General features: G+C 35.9%; 1 protein-coding gene across 2 annotated transcripts in view; it reads left to right on the plus strand.

Moving 5' to 3' along the window:
• The window catches only part of LOC114650539 (uncharacterized), a 149,139-nt gene that overhangs the window by 97,671 nt on the left and 33,219 nt on the right, over positions 1 to 18,249 (plus strand). For both annotated transcript variants that reach the window (XM_028800230.2, XM_051926838.1), the window contains 4 exons: positions 1,840 to 1,949; positions 3,433 to 3,559; positions 8,899 to 9,038; positions 15,776 to 15,899. In XM_028800230.2, coding sequence (XP_028656063.2) covers positions 1,840 to 1,949; positions 3,433 to 3,559; positions 8,899 to 9,038; positions 15,776 to 15,899 — 501 coding nt within the window. The remainder of the gene's footprint in view (positions 1 to 1,839; positions 1,950 to 3,432; positions 3,560 to 8,898; positions 9,039 to 15,775; positions 15,900 to 18,249) is intronic.

Genomic DNA, 18,249 nt, shown 5'->3' on the forward strand with positions numbered 1-18,249 from the left:
TGCTTATAGTTTATAGGGCTGCATAATGAAATTATATTTGTGAAGTTACCATCACGCGGCACGGTGGCGCAGTGGGTTGCGCTGCTGCCTCGCAGTTGGGGGACCTGGGTTCACTTCCCGGGTCCTCCCTGCGTGGAGTTTGCATGTTCTCCCCGTGTCTGCGTGGGTTTCCTCCGGGCGCTCCGGTTTCCTCCCACAGTCCAAAGACATGCTGGTTAGGTGAATTGGCGATTCTAAATTGGCCCTAGTGTGTGCTTGGTGTGTGGGTGTGTTTGTGTGTGTCCTGCGGTGGGTTGGCACCCTGCTCGGGATTGGTTCCTGCTTTGTGCCCTGTGTTGGCTGGGATTGGCTCCAGCAGACCCCCGTGACCCTGTGTTCGGATTCAGCGGGTTGGAAAATGGATGGATGGATGGAAGTTACCATCACTGTAAGCTACCTAGTAGGCTGGCAGGTTAAACAGAGAGTTGCTCTGAATACAGTTTGTGTATATTACCATTCAGAAACAATGTATTTTTCAGTTGTGCAACATAGATTCAATCTTTTCAGAGAAATGTGAAATATCAAAAAAAAAAAGAAAGAAAACCTACCAATACAGCTGCGTGTTTTCTGCAGTGTCATACCTCAAAATCCTGTTTTACTGAGAGCCTTAAATAACATAATTCCACTTCACAGTCAGCATTTAGCTGTTATATATGTTTATTAGGTTGCATCTATCTGATGGATTAATTTTCATTGATTTTGCAGATTCAGGGTAGCTATCAATACACATTCATATCAAATTTGAAACACCTGCAAAATTAATTTGAACAGTCAAACAAAAAAAATTATATTTGATCCAAAAACAAAATGTAGGCACTTTCAACTGCAGTCTAGGTGTACCCTCAGTAGGCTGTAGCAACATACGGAGTCAAACGCAGCCAATATGGGTTTATCAGCTCCATTTCACCATTGCAACATTTCTGTAGTATTGCTTCAAAATTCATTCCAAGGCCGCTTATGGTGATATGTAAAAATCATGAATATGATTTGTGGCTTCGAAATGTGCATACGACAGTTTGGTACTAGGACACTGACAGTGTGGCAAGGTGTTATGTAATGTATTATGTGAAATTTAAAACTCTTAAAATGAAAATATTTTTTACAGTTTTTAAATTTAGTATATAAATAAGGCACCAGATGTTTATGCAATTATTAAGGTTCACACATTTTTTATTATTAATATTATTTTGCAATTGGAGAAAAAACAAATAAACAAATTACATGAAAATGCTGCCCTTACCATAGTACCACCTGTGGCGGGCCTTGTCTCACCCCACACATCAGCCCTGCCTGAAGCAAAAAGCATAAAAAAATTAACACATTAAAATTTATTATAATGATAAAAGAGTTTGATATTTAGGGTGGAGCAGTGATCTGAGGGTTAATACTAGTTCATTTAAGCACTAGAATGTGCATTTTTTTCTTTTGTGTCTTTGTGGATTTTCTTTGATTAGTTGGGCTTCTTACTATAGTGCAAAGACATTCATGTTCAATCAGTTGCTGACTGTAATTCTGGCCCTGTGTGTTTGTATATTTATGTAGTTTGCAATAGGCCAATGCACCATTTAAAATTGGTGTGTGACTTGCAGCTGATGCTTCCTGCAACTTAAAAATTGGGTTAAGCAAGTTAATTAAATGGAAGGAAGCAGGATGGTGTTGACCATAAAGAAAGGATAAGTTTATGTGGGTTATCTTTCTGCATAACTCCTTTTGCCATTTTCTTGTACTTTCTAAATAACAAATTTACAAAAAAAATGAATTCTGTATTTCTGATTGGTAGCATATTTTCTCGTTTTTTAGCTGCAAACATATAGTGAGCCTCATTATCATGGGAACAGTAAGGAGTACACAAATGAAGCCTTGAGTTGCTCATTTTTTTCACCCAAATCATTCAAAGTTCTTCGTGGCTGGTGAGTATAACCATGTGTTTTAATAGCCTAAATTAATTAGCTACCAGCAGCAGCCAGTCTAATTCAGCAATCATTAATAGTACTGTTGTTACTAGTAGTAATTAATGACACCATTGTATTGATAATTGAATGCTATTGATTATGATACATTCATTTATACATGTATTTTGCCAGGTAAATATGGCTTATTTAGGCAAACCAACAATATTTATGCAGTGGTGTTACAAAAACCAGAGTCAATTCAAGTTCCCTTGGGTATAGGAACAGGAACAAGGTGTCAACCTTGTGAAGTACTGAGTCACCACTGCAGAGTAATTTAGCCATGTCTTGTGGCCGTTAAGGTCACCTTATGTGAAAATGGGGAGAACTTTACATAGACACCATTTCAATCCACATTTGAACCATGAACCATTAAACCAACAGTTACAAAAAAGTTCAGCCAGTAAAATCATAGAAAACCACACTGTTTTTTAAAAATAAAACTGTTAAACAGGAGTGAATTGGGATACAAAAGAGAGGGACAAGCTTTCTAAGAGGAAAAATATTGTGTAAAAACAAGATAACTGCATATATTTGTTCCTGTTACTAATAAATCTCACATTAATTAAATGTGTAACTTTGTACTAGTGAAACAAAAACTGTGTTCCAATAGGCTTCTCTCACCAATTTTTCAGTCTGGTGTCCACCTCACTTTTAGCCAATCTGTTTTACCATTAATTACACTTGCTTTAAGAGGATTTTTAAAATCGCCTTTAAAGACAAGAGACAAATACTGTATAACCGTCTGTTTATGTGAAGATTATCTTTGTAAAGAAAACATGCTCAGAAAGTTTGGATTATGTCACGTAACCTTTGTAGTAGGACTGCCTAATGGAGCAGTTCACTGTGTTGTTTGAAATCAGGGCTAACCTAACTTAGCAGTTGTAAAGCAAATAGCGCACAATGCATACCTCTTTAGAAAACTATTTTTTGTTATACCTGATTCCACAAACGAAAATGAGGAACCAATTATTATTGTAATTTGGATTATTAATGAAAAATAAGTTGAATTCCAACCAAAAGCAAGCAGCCATTTTAGACCATTAGCACCAGGCTTGGGAAACTGACTGCCTCACAGAAATGCACTTTGAATGCAAATGAGTCTGTTGCTTTAGGTGGTTACAATAATAAAAATACATGGAATGATTATAATGTACTTTCTCACCTGTTGGCCAGGTTGCTTCACAAAAACAAGCTGAGGTGTTGTGTCCACAATTGTTAGAATATTTCTTCTGAACGTAGATTAAAAGAAGTGCACAAATATATTTTACTGTGTTTCTCCTGTGCAGGGTCAGGATATAAATAAGTTACGTCTTTAGAGGGTACAATGTATTTTCCATAACATTTTTTCCTGTTGCATACATTTCCTAATAATAGGCTGTGATCTCATTCTTTTGCTTCCCCCTGCCTTCTCACTACCCCCCCCCCCCCCCCATCTCCCCAGCTGGCTGCTTTTTGATGAAGAAGGATTTGCTGGTAATCAGTTTGTGTTGGAAGGAGGACTGTACCCTGATCTCACTTCCTGTGGGTGTGTGGCAACGTGCATTAAATCACTGAAGCCTATTCAATATGTAAGTCTTTAAACATATTGTTGGTTTTAATGTTTAGATCTTGGAGATTATATGCATAACTGCTAGCATGATATGCCACAAGTCACCCTTTTTATATTGCCTTTCTCATAAATTTCAGCATACTATGGTGTCACATCTAAACACTTTGCATTTTTCAGAATTATTGCTTTTAATATCAAATCAGTTGACTTCAATATATTTATTTTTCATGATATTGGTAAGTTTATAGTGTTAGAAATGGAACAGTTTTCCTTTACTCTGTCATTTTGCCTTTTCTGCCTTTTGCAAGTTTTAAATGTTCTATAATAAAATCACAGTATGACTTGATGCGGCCTTATTTTGTTCTCTAAAGAGAAATGAATATAGCAATGACAGTTGCAATTGAAATATCAGCTTGTACACCGTAAACACATTTTCAGTAAATAATATAAAAAGAACTGGTACATTTTTATGCCCATTTAACCAAATATAACTTGTCTCATAGGCTAGGTTCAGTGAAAGCAAATACATGGTATGCCTCCAATGTAAAATTGTGTTAATTCTCTGCTGGTACAATCCCAAGAATAAAGAATTTAAAAAATACTGGAAGATTTTAGGAATGGCAAGGATAGACTTGACATTAAGACTTCAGTTATTATTTTAAGAAAGAGCTTTGGGATTGGAACCAAAACACTGGTGAACTTTTACCATTACACTACTGAAACTATTTTGACTGGATATATCATGGTTTGGTCTGGTAACTTGACTTACCAGAGTCACAAACTCTTGTAAAGGACTGTCCATACAGCTTTTAAAATCATTGAGCCTGACATTACATAGCTTCATGCCATCTACACCTCCAGATATCTGAGAAGAGCTGAATCCATCATCATTGATGACAACAATCCAGCTCATTTCCTGTTATCACTTCTGCCATCTGGGAAGCGCTACCGGAGCCTCACCACTCTCTGTACCTGCTTCAGGAACAGTGTCTTCCCCTAAGTCATAAGGTCACTGAACTTCCATTAACCAGACCCTACCTGCCCTGCACTCTGTACTGTACCTGCCTGATGGTTTAGGTATAATTATACTGTATGTTACCTTTTTTTTAAAACGGTTACCTTATTTACATTATTTACATATCTTTATCTTTTGCTAATGTTATTTATTTACTATATCTATCTATACATCACTGCAACAATGGCACAAGAATTTCACTATGCTTTTGCAGTGTATGTGAAAATAAAAATCTCTAATCTGTAATTACAAAACAGAACATTGCGTAGTTCCTAAGAAAGAGACAAGATGAATTGTACACATGCCCATAATATTTGGAATGAGGAGATGCATTCCCTTACCAGACTGTTATGGAGCAAGTGAGGGAGTTTTCAATGAATGTTCTCCAGACCTGAACCAGCACTAATTAGAGCAAGTTAACCTTTTTAAGTTATTGGGAAGAAACATACTTTCCTAAACTTTTTTTTATAAGAGATAAGAGATGTTATGTTTCATCCCAGTTCAGACTGTGTGTGATACTGGTGACAAGAAATTTAAATTATTCCACCTTGTTAACAGTGATGCCATTTAAAATTAGGGGTGCAGTATGATGGGAGTGTCTTCTAAAGTGTACAACCATTTCAACTTTTATCAAAGAATTCAACTTCAGATTGTTGACGGTGCACCAACTAGACAGCTGATCCACTGCACTCATCAGTGAATAAGACAATCAGAGCAGTGTCATCGGCAAACTTCCCTGGAAGTGCAATCATCAGTATAGAAAGATTAAAAAAGCGGAGACAGAACACGCTACTAAGGGGCTGTTGTGCTTAGGGAACAGGACCTTGACCAATATTTGTATAGCTTTGCTGTCTGATGTCTTCTCAAAATGGCACAGATCCAGAGACGTGGCATAGTCCAAGTTCATACCAAGAAGTTTGCCATAAAGAGGCTCTGGCAGGATTGTGTCATGCTAAACTTAAAATCCACAAATCAAATGCTTGCATAAGTACATGCAGAGTCTACAGCAAATGCTCCAAGATGTAGAGAAGAACCATGTTTATTGCATCTTCAACTAACCTGTTGGCACAGTAAGCCAACTGTAGCAGGTCAAGGAGAGAATTTGTGACAGACTTGACATGCTGAGCTATTAGATGTTCTTACAAAGGTTTATACCACTGGCCTCTAATCATTAACACAGGAAATATTTTGTTTCTTGGATTCAGGAATGATTGTGAATTTTTTGAAATAGTCAGGAACTTTGCATTAAGCAAACCTACTGATGTAAAATGTCTGTAAACACTGGTGCTAACTGAACATCGGTGTCTCACCAAACAGTAAATATAGTGGAATTGAGTCATTTTCACAAAATAGCATTCAAGCTTTTCCTTCATATGCATTTCACTATTCCTTTTTAGAAGAAACCTATCCATTTTTCTGACTGCCCCTCCTATGATGATCTGTTTGTACCAGATCCTTTCAGTCAGTCAGTCATTTTCCAACCCATAATATACTAACACAGGGTCACAAGGGGTCTGCTGGAGCCAATCTCAGCCAGCACAGGGCGCAAGGCAGGAACAAATCCCGGGCAGGGCACACACACACACCCACATACAAGGGACAATTTAGGATCGCTAATGCACCTAACCAGCATGTCTTTGGACTGTGGGAGGAAACTGGAGCACCCGGAGGAAACCCATGCAGACACAGGGAGAATATGTAAACTCCACGCAGGGAGGACCCAGGAAGCGAACCCAGGTCTCCTTACTGTGAGGCAGCAGCGCTATCACTGCGACACTGTGCCACCCCCAGATCCTTTCAGTATTTCACAAATAAATAATTTCATGTTAGAACAACCTTAAAACAATTAAGACCAGTTCATTCCACTACAGAATCACAGGGTAGCAGAGCCTTCCTGACTAACACTCAGCACAAAGCAGGACACCAGTCTGTCACAGACATCTCATTCAGACACCCACAGCAGGACTAGTTTAAATTTATCAGTCAAATAAATTATTATGATAATAATTGAAATTTGGTAGGGAATTGGAATTACTAGAGAAAACCTGACAGGCAGGCCTAATTTTAATCAACTGACAGTAAATTGAAACAATGTGTGTATTATGCTTATTTCAATGTAATTAGATTCAACAGTAACTAGGCAAATCATTATAATAGGAATTGTATTGTAAATGTAGGCTTTATTGACATTGTATGTAATTATTATTTAATTCACTTAGGCATGGTTTTTCAACATGTAGAAACATTTCGCTGCTTAAGTGGTTCTGTATGGTGGATTAACATATGCAAGTGCGAACTTTAAGAAAATATTTTTCAGTTTTATTTAATCTGGACAAATCAGAAATACTACTAAGTGAGGAATGTAAAAGGTGTGAAAGAGCTGGCTAGCTTTAGTAAACAGAGCTAAAGTATGCAGTTTACTGAAAACACATTGAATGTCCTTCACTGTGACACATCGCAGTATGCACATTGGGCAAAATGTACAGTGCTCATTTCCTGGGTAATGGTGTATGACATGAAACGAAATAGCCTACTGGTGTTGTTCTATGCAGTCAAGCAATAATATATGTTTGTTATACTGCTAAGGGTGGCGAGAGTGACACTGAATTGATTCCCAGGCCAGTCTTTGTCTCTGTAATCTTGCATGTTCTTCAGTGGTGGAATTAATGACCCTGTATTTGAGACTACTGTATGTTCTGCAGTTGTCTGGAATCCCATCTAGGGTAGTGACTTTCTTTTAATTGAAGCTGCTTGCATATGCACTAAGGAAGAATGGAAAAAAATAGAGGAAGCTCGCTGGTTAGTTTTACTGTAAAGACACAGCCAGATGTGGAATAAATAAATTAAGCTGGTACATTTTTTGAACTCAGAACATTCTATTCATTATTATTGTACATGGGAGGAAATTGATATCTGGTGATTTTCAGCTTTAAAGTGTGTTTTTGTTTAATTTATATCCATCTGTTTTGACAAAACTAAAATCCAAATGATTTACTGCTATGCTTCTTGGCCTCAAGACTAAAATAGGTTTACATTTGTTCTCTTGTCTTTGGCTTGATTGTTGGACGATTGGCATTTCTTACAAGTAAATATAAATATGAAGTCCGTAAAGGAAGATTGCGAACAGTACCAAATTATCTATTTGCAAAATATGGCACATTAGCAGGAAACATCATTTCATACAGTAATTTTATAAGAAACTGTTTGGGTATGGGTCTCTGATACTTCCAGAACTCCTTGCTTAAAGTATTATTTTAAAAAATAAATAAATAATGGCATGTGAACCACCTGCCAGACCCATGGTACAATCATCTCTCACTATCTGATTCTAATCCTTTCCTGAAAATGGGTCAAAAAACAAAAAATATTGGATATCAAAAAACTGGGTCTTATTGTTTAACTGTGAAAAATAATGATGCATTTCCAGCCCTTCAGAAAACCCTCAACCAGCTGCCTCAAATATCACTAAAGAATTCTGAAACACCTACAGTATATAACAATCATCCCTTGATTTTTCCATGATATAAAACAATTCATTCATCAGTTACCTGATTAAGAGACTGTTAATGGAACAATTAATAAAAATGCTTCAGCACATTAGCTTGTGTTCAGGATGCTAGAGGGAAGCCAGGTTTTGGCTTGACTCCAATGCGGACCATAACAATGGACTTGTCTCACAGCAGAATGTAGTTATGCAAGAAAAATAAATTACACTACCTTTATCAATTGCCATTACTTTTTCCACATCTTATGGGGCATTTTTTATGTTTTCACTTCTATTTAGTGATAAATGCAGCCACTTAATCTAGCTAAGTGAAGGAATAAGACAGCAGGTAGTATGACATGGCTAGTCCTTGCTTCACAATCCTTTCACATTTTTTCCCTAAGGACATCATTTAAAATGGGCTTTTTCACTATAAAGTGACCCAGATGCTAAATTTCTGTTAGCTGTTATATTGAAACATTGGATAAAGAAGAGTCGAATAAAGCAACACTATGTATAAATATTATTTTTAGAATTTATCTCCAACAATAAATCAGTTTGCATTTTTTATACTGTATATAGGGATGATTTCATTTCTAATTGCAATGAGGGTGGCACTGGCGCTGAATGGCGCTGGCTGTCATAATTGGTGTGCTGTATTAATATTTATCTTAATACTCAGAAACTTAAAATTGCTGCTTTTTGTCTTATACTATGTAGAAGAAGCAGCAGCTAAATTTCTGTTTTTATTTTATTTACTGTTTTACAGAACAGAAGAAGTAATAACCATTAGAATCGGCTAATTCCCACATTCATCAGTGGACCTTCTTAAACGTGTTTTTGGTTTTCTCTTTCCCAGAATTTTTCAAAGCCCTGCATCAGTGTATTTTCTCTGGATTCCTTTGAAGGCAAAGAACTACTTCTAGAAGAATCGGCCTCCACTCTTTTAAGCACAGAGAAGCACTTTTTTTCACAGTCCGTGAGAGTATACAGTGGACAGTAAGTATCTGAGTTGTGGGCAAATTATTTTTAATTAAAGGAATTCTCCACTCAAAAATATATATAATTTTAAATATTTTTTAACCCATGTGGTTTGTTGTGAAGTCCAGAAAAAATTGTAATCCTGTTTTCATGGAGAACAGACGTAATTTCTCTGAAAGAATGGGATCCTGAGGTGACCAATGCTGAACAACAACAAATAATGTCAAAAAAACATGAAAATATCATTACTCATATTGCGTAATCCATATATAAATGTAATGAATTATTATTATTATATATCAAGTCGTCTGCTTGTATGCTCACAACATGGAAACTGTATGCATTATTTGCTTAAACACTTCTAAATAAATACTTCCACAAAATGAAAATTGCCACAAACAGGAAACCTGTTAACAAAGGATCACACTTTTGACTCTTGACCAATGAAGGAGGGGAAGAGGTAAGTGTTCAGTGCAATTCCCATGTGAAATGGCTTCCTGTTTGTAGGTACTTTCATTTTCAGGAAGCATTAGTTTAACAATATTTTAGCAAAAAATGCATGTGTTTTGCACATTGTGACCAGATGACTGGATGACTTGCCATGTGGTTTATGAGACACCAGTAGTAAAAGATTTTTTTTTTTCATTAACTTTTTGATATCATCCGCTGTTGTTCACCATTGGCTTCCATTCTTTATATGCCTGGTTTGCTTTTAACTTTGCTATGGTTTCATTGAGTTTTAATTACAAATATATCAACAAAACCATTAATTGCTTCATTCACTAAAGCATGCAATGTTTGTTTCCATTTAAAATGCAATGCAAAAGTGTATTACATTTAAATTCATATCCATAGATCATGTGTCATAACTGAAGGCAAAGTGAAATATATTTCATTTTATTTACTGGCTGCTCAGAGTGAACTGCATTTTTATTCAAGACCATACATTAATTATACCAAAACTTAATGTAATCAAATGTGCAGTTCATGTCAAGTGAGGCATCGGTGTCAACAGTGGGGGTAAGAGACATTCCAATCACAAGTGTGTTCGTCTAGTACTAAAGATGAGGAATGGGGAGTTGATAAAGCAGGTGATCTACCGTCTCATTGAGCAGGTAGAAACTGCTGATGTAAATAACAATTTTAATGTCTTCTGTATCGATTGTTTGTTGGAAAGGGCGGGTGTAATAGAAGCAGGAACATGACAAGAATTGCCAACTGCTACAGTAATATTCTTAGAGCACATTCAAGAGTTTATGTTCCGAAGAACTGCAGCATATGTTTATGTATACCATCAGCCGGGGTGTCTGTACTCTGATATTCTTGTAAATACGGTTTGTATACCTGCAGATGGGTATTTTGCTAAACTTCTTGACATATCAGTCAGTACTATCAGAAGAAGAATGGAAGAAAATGATACAAGGCAATTATAACACATTAGACAGCTTAACATAAGAGTAAACATTTTCAGTGAGACCTAAAGCATACTTCTCACTGTTTCAATAAGTCTCCCCACATTAACAAAATGTATGCTTGCTGCCAGAACACAGAAATGTTAGAAGCGGAATGCCCCTTAGGTCAACTGTTAAAGTTCCTTGCCCCACCTTTTCACGGCAATTGATTATTTCATTACATTCAGTTTTGGCATGATGATTAATGTGTGGTCTTGAATTGAAAGACAATCCACCCTGAGCAGGCACTTAAGTGAAATGCAATACATTTACTTAGCGCTTAGGTAAGACACGCAATCTATGGACATGAACTAAAATGCAATATGCTTTCGTATTGCATTTTAAACTGATATGAAAATTGTGCGCTGTAGTGAAAAGCAATCCATGATTTTACACCAAGTGCTTGCATTTCAATATAGTTAACGCACTGGATTACAATCAATTTTAGCAGGAGTGATTTTTCCATACCATTCTACCATTAGATTACTTTTTTGTCAGTTATCATTACAAACCATATTGGGTAAGTAACATAAAAAAATATAATTTTTGGGTTGAATATGCCTTCAAAGCCTAACTGTTAAATAGAGATCATATTTTTAACAATGCTGCATAATGTTAAAATGGTGCCAGAAATGTGTTCCTTTTATCAACACAGAAAAGATATAAGGGGTCAAGAATAAGCAATATGATCAGAAATATCCCACTAAGGTTATTAAAGATGGCACTACAGATGTACTGTACAACGGAGTTCTAATGTGTTTTGCTGATTTGGCATGCCCTGATAGGTGAATTAATCTGAGATGACAAGTTAAACAAATTTCAGCCTACACAAACACCTTGATGGTGTTAACTCAACTCTGCATTGTTCTCTAGTGCTTAGACAGTCCAGTCACACTTCAAGATCAAATGTGATCTCTGTCTCAGTTTTTTATTCTAAAGATATTCATGGCAGGTGTGTGGACACTCACAAACCTTCAGCTTAGGATGGTTCAGTTGAAGTATCTCCTGAGAAATGAGAAGATATCCCTACTGCTAATGATTGAAATGAAGACTTGTTTTGCAAAAATAGAGCTGTTGTTATTCTTAGAGAGGCCAAGTGAAGTTATCCAAACGGTTAAGGCTTAGTTACTCGATATTCCTAAGGAGGTGTTTCAGTGCTTGATGAAGATTCCTATAAGGTTATAATTAGGTAGAATGACCATTTAGATATAAAATCTGATACATGCTTGTATGTAAACTTGAGTTTGTGGGTAATAGTTAACTTTGTACTTTTTCTGTCTCACCTCTGGTTGTACGTACACTATGAATATTTGGCAAAGGAAGTGTGCAAAGCTAAAGTTAACTTAGTGTTGAGTTAAATTTGACTTATGAATTTATCACACTAATAAGCCTAGTAAAGCCAAACTGGTTGTTTAGAACATCTTTAGAACATAAAAGCTATAAAAACTTGGACACTGACACAACTAGATGAACACACAATAGCTTGGTCTGCAATAGAAATGAAATCCTGCAGTACCTCTTTATATTCCTTGCTTTGTACACCAGTAAATACAAGGTATCGTCAATATACTAACATCCCAATTGTCCTTCATTTACTCAGAATATGGAACCAATGTAGGAAGCACTTCAAGTCCGAGAATATTTTATCAGTGGTACATCTACATGATAACCACCTTTTTCCACCCTGTCAAACTTAGTTTTTAATATTTGGAAAACATATGGGATTAAATAATTTAGAGATTTGTATATAAATAATGTCTTTGCATCCTATGAACAATTACACTCTAAATTTAGTTTCCCATCAACACAATTTTTCCAGTATCTCCTAATTAGAAACTTTGCTAAACAAAATCTCCCCAATTTTCCTCCCCTTCCACCTATTTCTATTCCAGAAGAGATATTGATCGGTCTTGAAGACTCGGATAACATTTCTTCAAAATATAAAACCATTTTAACGTCCCTTCCTTTTAAAGATACCAAAGTACAGTGGGAAAAGGATCTCTTACTCAACATTTCAGAAAAGGAGTGGAGGGCAGCCATACACAGAATTCACTCTATATGCGTAAAGCATTCAATTATTCAACTTAAATTTTTTTATCGAGCACATCTGGCTTATTTAAAATTGTCCAAAATGTTTCCAGGTCAAGATCCAACTTGTGAATGTTGCCATCAACTTCCAGCCTCATTGGGCCACATGATTTGGGTGTGTACCAAATTAACATCATTCTGGACAAAAAATTTTAAATGCCTATCAGACAGCCTTGGTGTCCCAATCACTCTTGATCCATTAATTGCTGTGTTTGCTGTACTCCCAGATGGATTAAAGTGGAGAAGGACAAACAAACTGTAATTGCCTTTATTTCCCTCTCAGCACATAGACTTATCTTGCTCAACTTGAAGAATCCTAACCCACCTCTGTTAAGTCAGTGAGCAACTGATGTTATATACTATTTTTAAACTGGAAAAAAATCTAATTCTCTCTTGGAGAGTCTGTTCAAAACTTTTTAAAATCCTGGTAGGATCTAATCAATAATATTTTAGATTAAGCATTTATATTGGGGAGAAAGACTCTTTTCCCTCTACACTACTCTCAAATGTTTTACTCTGGCTGTTGGCCTTTCTCATGGGTGGGGGTTGAATTGAATTTAGTTTTGTTAAGTTTGATTGATTGTATGGAATGTTACATGCTTTTAATAAATTCAATAAAAGTTTAAAAAACAAAAATAAAGAACTTCTTTAGAACATCTGACAGGGCTGAGTAATTTCACACAGTCCACTTCTTTGTTGAAGTGCACCTTTCCTGTGCTCAGAATGAACTTGAGGATTTTAAGCCTGAGCTAGCTTGGTAACCATTTATAATACCCTTCATTAATGAGTCCCAAACAAGCATTAGAAACTACGAGGGCAATCCCAAAAGTAAGGTCTCCAAAGCGGTGGGGACGTAGAGAAACTGTTCGTACGGCTGTTGGCCACACTGTTGTGATTGGTGCTTCCTCCACTCCCAAACAAGCATGTGCGGCTTCGCTGGGATGCTCAATCTTGGCTTGGCAGCCCTTGAAAATGGAGCTCCCGTTGAACGCTACCGCCAAGTGCGAAGTTCGCGCAGGAGACCGTCAATTTCCGACGAGACAGTCGCGAAGGTTGAGGAAAACATGCGTAAAGATCGGCGGTTGGAACTTCATCACCCACCCACTCTATAGTCCGGACTTGGCACCCAGTAACTACCACCTGTTCCCTAAGTTGAAAGAACATTTGTCCGGAAGGCGATTCTGCTCCGACGAAGAGGTGAAAGATGAGGTTCAACGCTTCCTGAAGGACATGGCGGCGAGCTGGTATGACATGGGCATTCTAAAACTACCACAGCGTCTACAAAAATACATCGACCGAAATGGTGATTATGTAGAAAAACAAATAAGTCTTTAACCTTTAAAATGATGTAAACATTATAGAAAATAAACGGTTGTTTGTATTTCTAAAAAAACAGGAGACCTTACTTTTGGGATTGCCCTCGTATATGTATTAACAGATAACTGATGTACTGTATATTCAAAAAGTTATAAATGCTATTAAATAATTCTTACACTGTATTATTAATACTAAAGCAACATATTAACTTTTCTTAGTAAGTCATTAGCAAACATTATATAATTGCTCTTTACATCTTTACAAATTATTTAACTAATTGTAGATCATTTTTCAGTGCCTATTCTAAAGCTGGAACTCTTTGTCCATTGTAAATATTTATTAATTAAAGTAATGAAAGACATTTAAATGTGCTACAACTAATTGTTATCTAGATGTTGGTGAAGTAGAATAGCTGCAAATTATTTGGGCAATAGGATGGGCAGTGGCTTTTGGTAATCCTTGTAAATGTACCAATTGATATAAACCAGTGAAAAAGGACATTTTCAAGTTGAAGGTGAAACTTTTGGGGGAAAAGTTTTAAGAGACCTTAAAGTTTTTTTAATTAATCAATCAGCGCATCATAAAGGAAAGAACAAATTCAAATAAATTTTGATAAGGTCAGCTTTAAACACTAGCAAATGAGAACTACGTATTATATCCACCCCTACTGGTAATTTTCATTGCCACGATATCAAGGCATGTGCAGTCAAATGAGTCCATCTCAGTTACCGGAGGATGGTGTTATCCTTCCAGAATCATCAAACAGTTTGCATAAGTGGTTCATTACTAATGCTAAAGTATCTAGTATGAGAATGACCTTTCAGGTCACAATTTTCTCCCTAGAAACAGTGATGTCTTCTTTTCCATTGAAAGGAAGCATCTGATATAATGGATAAATACAAATTAAATTTGAATCCACCCAAACATAGAGAAGAAGTTAGGTTTCTCCAAATGGTTGCTAGAATTAATTTTCTTCATAGTATGCAGTCTCGGAAACCTTTTGCTGCCACTCGTATAAATCAAGAGAGATGCTAGATATGGTGTGAATAATTCTTAGGGGTGTTCCCTTGACCACCTCCACTGGAGTAGAACTGGACATGGCCCTCTAGAAGGAGAAATTGGGAAAGGCTGAAGGTACAATTCAGTGAGGTAATCTTTGGGGATGACCTTTGAAAGAGATACACTTTGGTTTGCTTGTTGCCACCTTAGCAATGACCAGTAGAAGAAAATGTTACAAAAGCAAATTATAAAACTCTTAATGATAAAAGGAATTGCTTTTCATGTTTACAAAATATGTAGTGTGCTCTTTTTCTAATTTTATTATAAAATGTTTGAACATATTTTGATTTTTGTAGTATATTAATATTGTAATATTAATACTATACCTTCTTGGTTACTACCTACCCTACCAAAGTGATTAAGATTTTTTAGTGTGAAGTATTATGCCACATTTTAATCTTTGACATTGAGAATAATGTGACTTAACAGTGTGTTTTATTTTAGAATACAATTTTATTCAGTCCTTGGTTTGAATCCCAAACCCAGAAAGCGACTATGTGACAATCATACACTGTTTCGTATCTATTTTGGTTTTCCTCTCACTTCATAAAAAAATATATATGTAAGGCAAATTGGCACTCTAAATTGGCTAGCTATGACGGAGTGTGTGTGTGTAAATGTGTGTGCAAGAGAGAGAGAGAGAAAGCCCTATCCAGATAAATTCTTACCCAGTGCTGATACTTGCCTTGTTAACTCTGCCCCATGTTACCCTGAACTGAATACTGTATATATGGATTAAAAAATGTACAAATATTTGTAATTTTTAATTGTTTTGAGGTTATTATACTTTTCCTCCCTTTTTTTTTACTTAACCTGTACTTTTATTTTATGGTTTGATAGGTGGATAGTATATGAATACACCAACTTTAAAGGCAGGCAATTGCTTCTCAGTCCTGGCCAGTATGGTTCCTGGGGTGACTACAGCGGATGGAATGCAATTGGTTCACTTCGTCCTCTACAACAGGTATACGTCATGGCATGTGATAGAGAGGTGGAGTAAGCTGATAGTCTTTTATTTTCTTTTATAGTTTCATATTTTCAAGTGACCTTTATAGGTGAAACCAAATGTTCATCAAATCTTGAAGAGGAAACTGTACAGTATATTGGTATTAGGTCAGCCACAAATTAAGAACGAATACTGAATTTGATTGCATATGTCCAGCACTTCTTGAGAAAGAGCCTTCTGTTGCTGTAATGTACTCTAACCTAATACTTAATAAAATTCAGTGGAGAAAAATATACATACTGTATATTTAAAAAAGTATTCATATATTTTCTGCATGGCAGGCTTAAGAATGATTGTGTCTATGTATTACAGTTGTGTGGTATACTGAAAGATTACCAAAAAATACAAATTTTAAAACGTACCAGCATTTCAGGATTTTTGGTACTGGGAGTAAACATCAGCTTTCCACTCTTTAACCCCTCTCAAACATTTGGTAGAGTAGTCGGGGAAGAAGACATGCTTTAGATTTTCTGAAACCTCAGGATTCAACGAGATTGAGACTTCAAGGCTGACCCTTTGTGACTTCAACGTGAACTTTATTCATCTTGAGGGAAGTTGTGTTTAGCATGTCAAGAAGGAGTAGCACACCAGGGAGGCTAGAGTAAGACAGATGGATGTTTGGAGTCCCAAAACCATAAGCTTCGTTGCAGTCATGAAAACCCCTCAAGCCTCCCATTGCTTTGACTTCCACTTTGTGCTATCAAGAAAGAAGAAATATGGCATGATGGTGCAGCGCACCAGAGAGGCTGAAGTAATATGGGAGGGTTTTAGTTATCCATTGATTGCTTTGGAAACATTTTGGTACTGGTACTGTGGGTTGAAATGCTAGTATCGATACTGAAGTCAAAGTTTTAGAACCGATTCATGACTAGTGTTTTTGTGCATGTGTGTGTTTGTATACAATATATATATGTATATATATGTGTGTATATATATATATGTGTGTGTGTGTGTGTATATATATGTATATTTGCAGCTGGAGATCCACACAGGGAGAAAAAATGAATCACATATCATAAAGTAGTTTTTATTCCTGAGCTTTTAACCCCTGCCAGGGGTCTTCATCAGAGGATAATGCTTAGACTTACAAGAATCAAAGGCAATATATAGTAATGTATTGCCTTTAACAATGTATATATATATATATATATATATATATATATATATATATATATATATATGTATATGTATATGTATATGTGTATATGTGTGTGTGTATATATATGTGTATATATACCTGTATGTGTGTGTGTATATATATATATATATATATATATATATATATATATATATATATATATATATATATAATATAATCAAGGGTATTAGTTAATGAAAACTAAAATCAAAACTATTATTAAAAAAACATTTTCGTAAACTGAAATAAAATAATTAACAAAACCGAAATGAAAACTAAACAAAACTATTAAAGTAGCTGGAAAGACTAACTGAAATAAAAAACCCTTGTAAATTTTCTCTAAAAAGGAAAGTCATCCACCACGAGCCGCCCGCATATATTCATCCAGTGAACGACGGCTGGTGATGGAGGGCAGCTGTTCACACAGAATTTGCAGTGACAGAGCAAACTGATTGCGGGTGCGTAAAGCGTGAGAAATAGAAATCCATTTGCATGCTGCCTTTCTTTGTGCTTGTTGTATATCAAGATGTAATTCAAACACCTGAAATCAAAATTTGCTGGTCAACAAAACTTTTACCATATGGACAAAAAAATCACGAGCGAGTAACGTTTCAGTTTATTTCTCAGGTGTCTGCTTTTTGTTGACATCAATTCACCTGCCACTTCGCACAGGAGAATTCATTTTTATTTTCTCATATACAAAGTATAGAAAAAGTATGGTAATCATGAAAAAATTCAACCTCGATATTTTGATGAATCTTGACGTTATAGACTAACCAGTGTCCAACAATACTGTTTTTTGGAATTGTGTGTGTACGCACGTGTGTATGTGTGTGTCTGTGTGTGTAAACACGATAACTCAAAAACACAACTAGATAGATGGATGAAATTCGGCATGTGGTTGTTACACCATAGATCTGTATTAACTTTTGGGCCAAATCCATCACCCGGAAGTGGTACTTTACCTGAACACATACTCGATTTTTTTTTTTTTTTATATATACAGCTGCAGAGTCTGATTTATTCAACTTTACTTTTATAATAACTGTTCAATATATTATTAATTTGCTTTGTTGTTGATGGTTCCTTAATGTACTGTACATAATATAAAAATATAATCATTGTCTTGCGGTTTACTCCTCAAAGATCCATTCCCATATCTGAGTATAC

Source organism: Erpetoichthys calabaricus, chromosome 4, assembly GCF_900747795.2.
Source record: "Erpetoichthys calabaricus chromosome 4, fErpCal1.3, whole genome shotgun sequence".
In the NCBI taxonomy this organism is placed as follows: domain Eukaryota; kingdom Metazoa; phylum Chordata; class Cladistia; order Polypteriformes; family Polypteridae; genus Erpetoichthys; species Erpetoichthys calabaricus.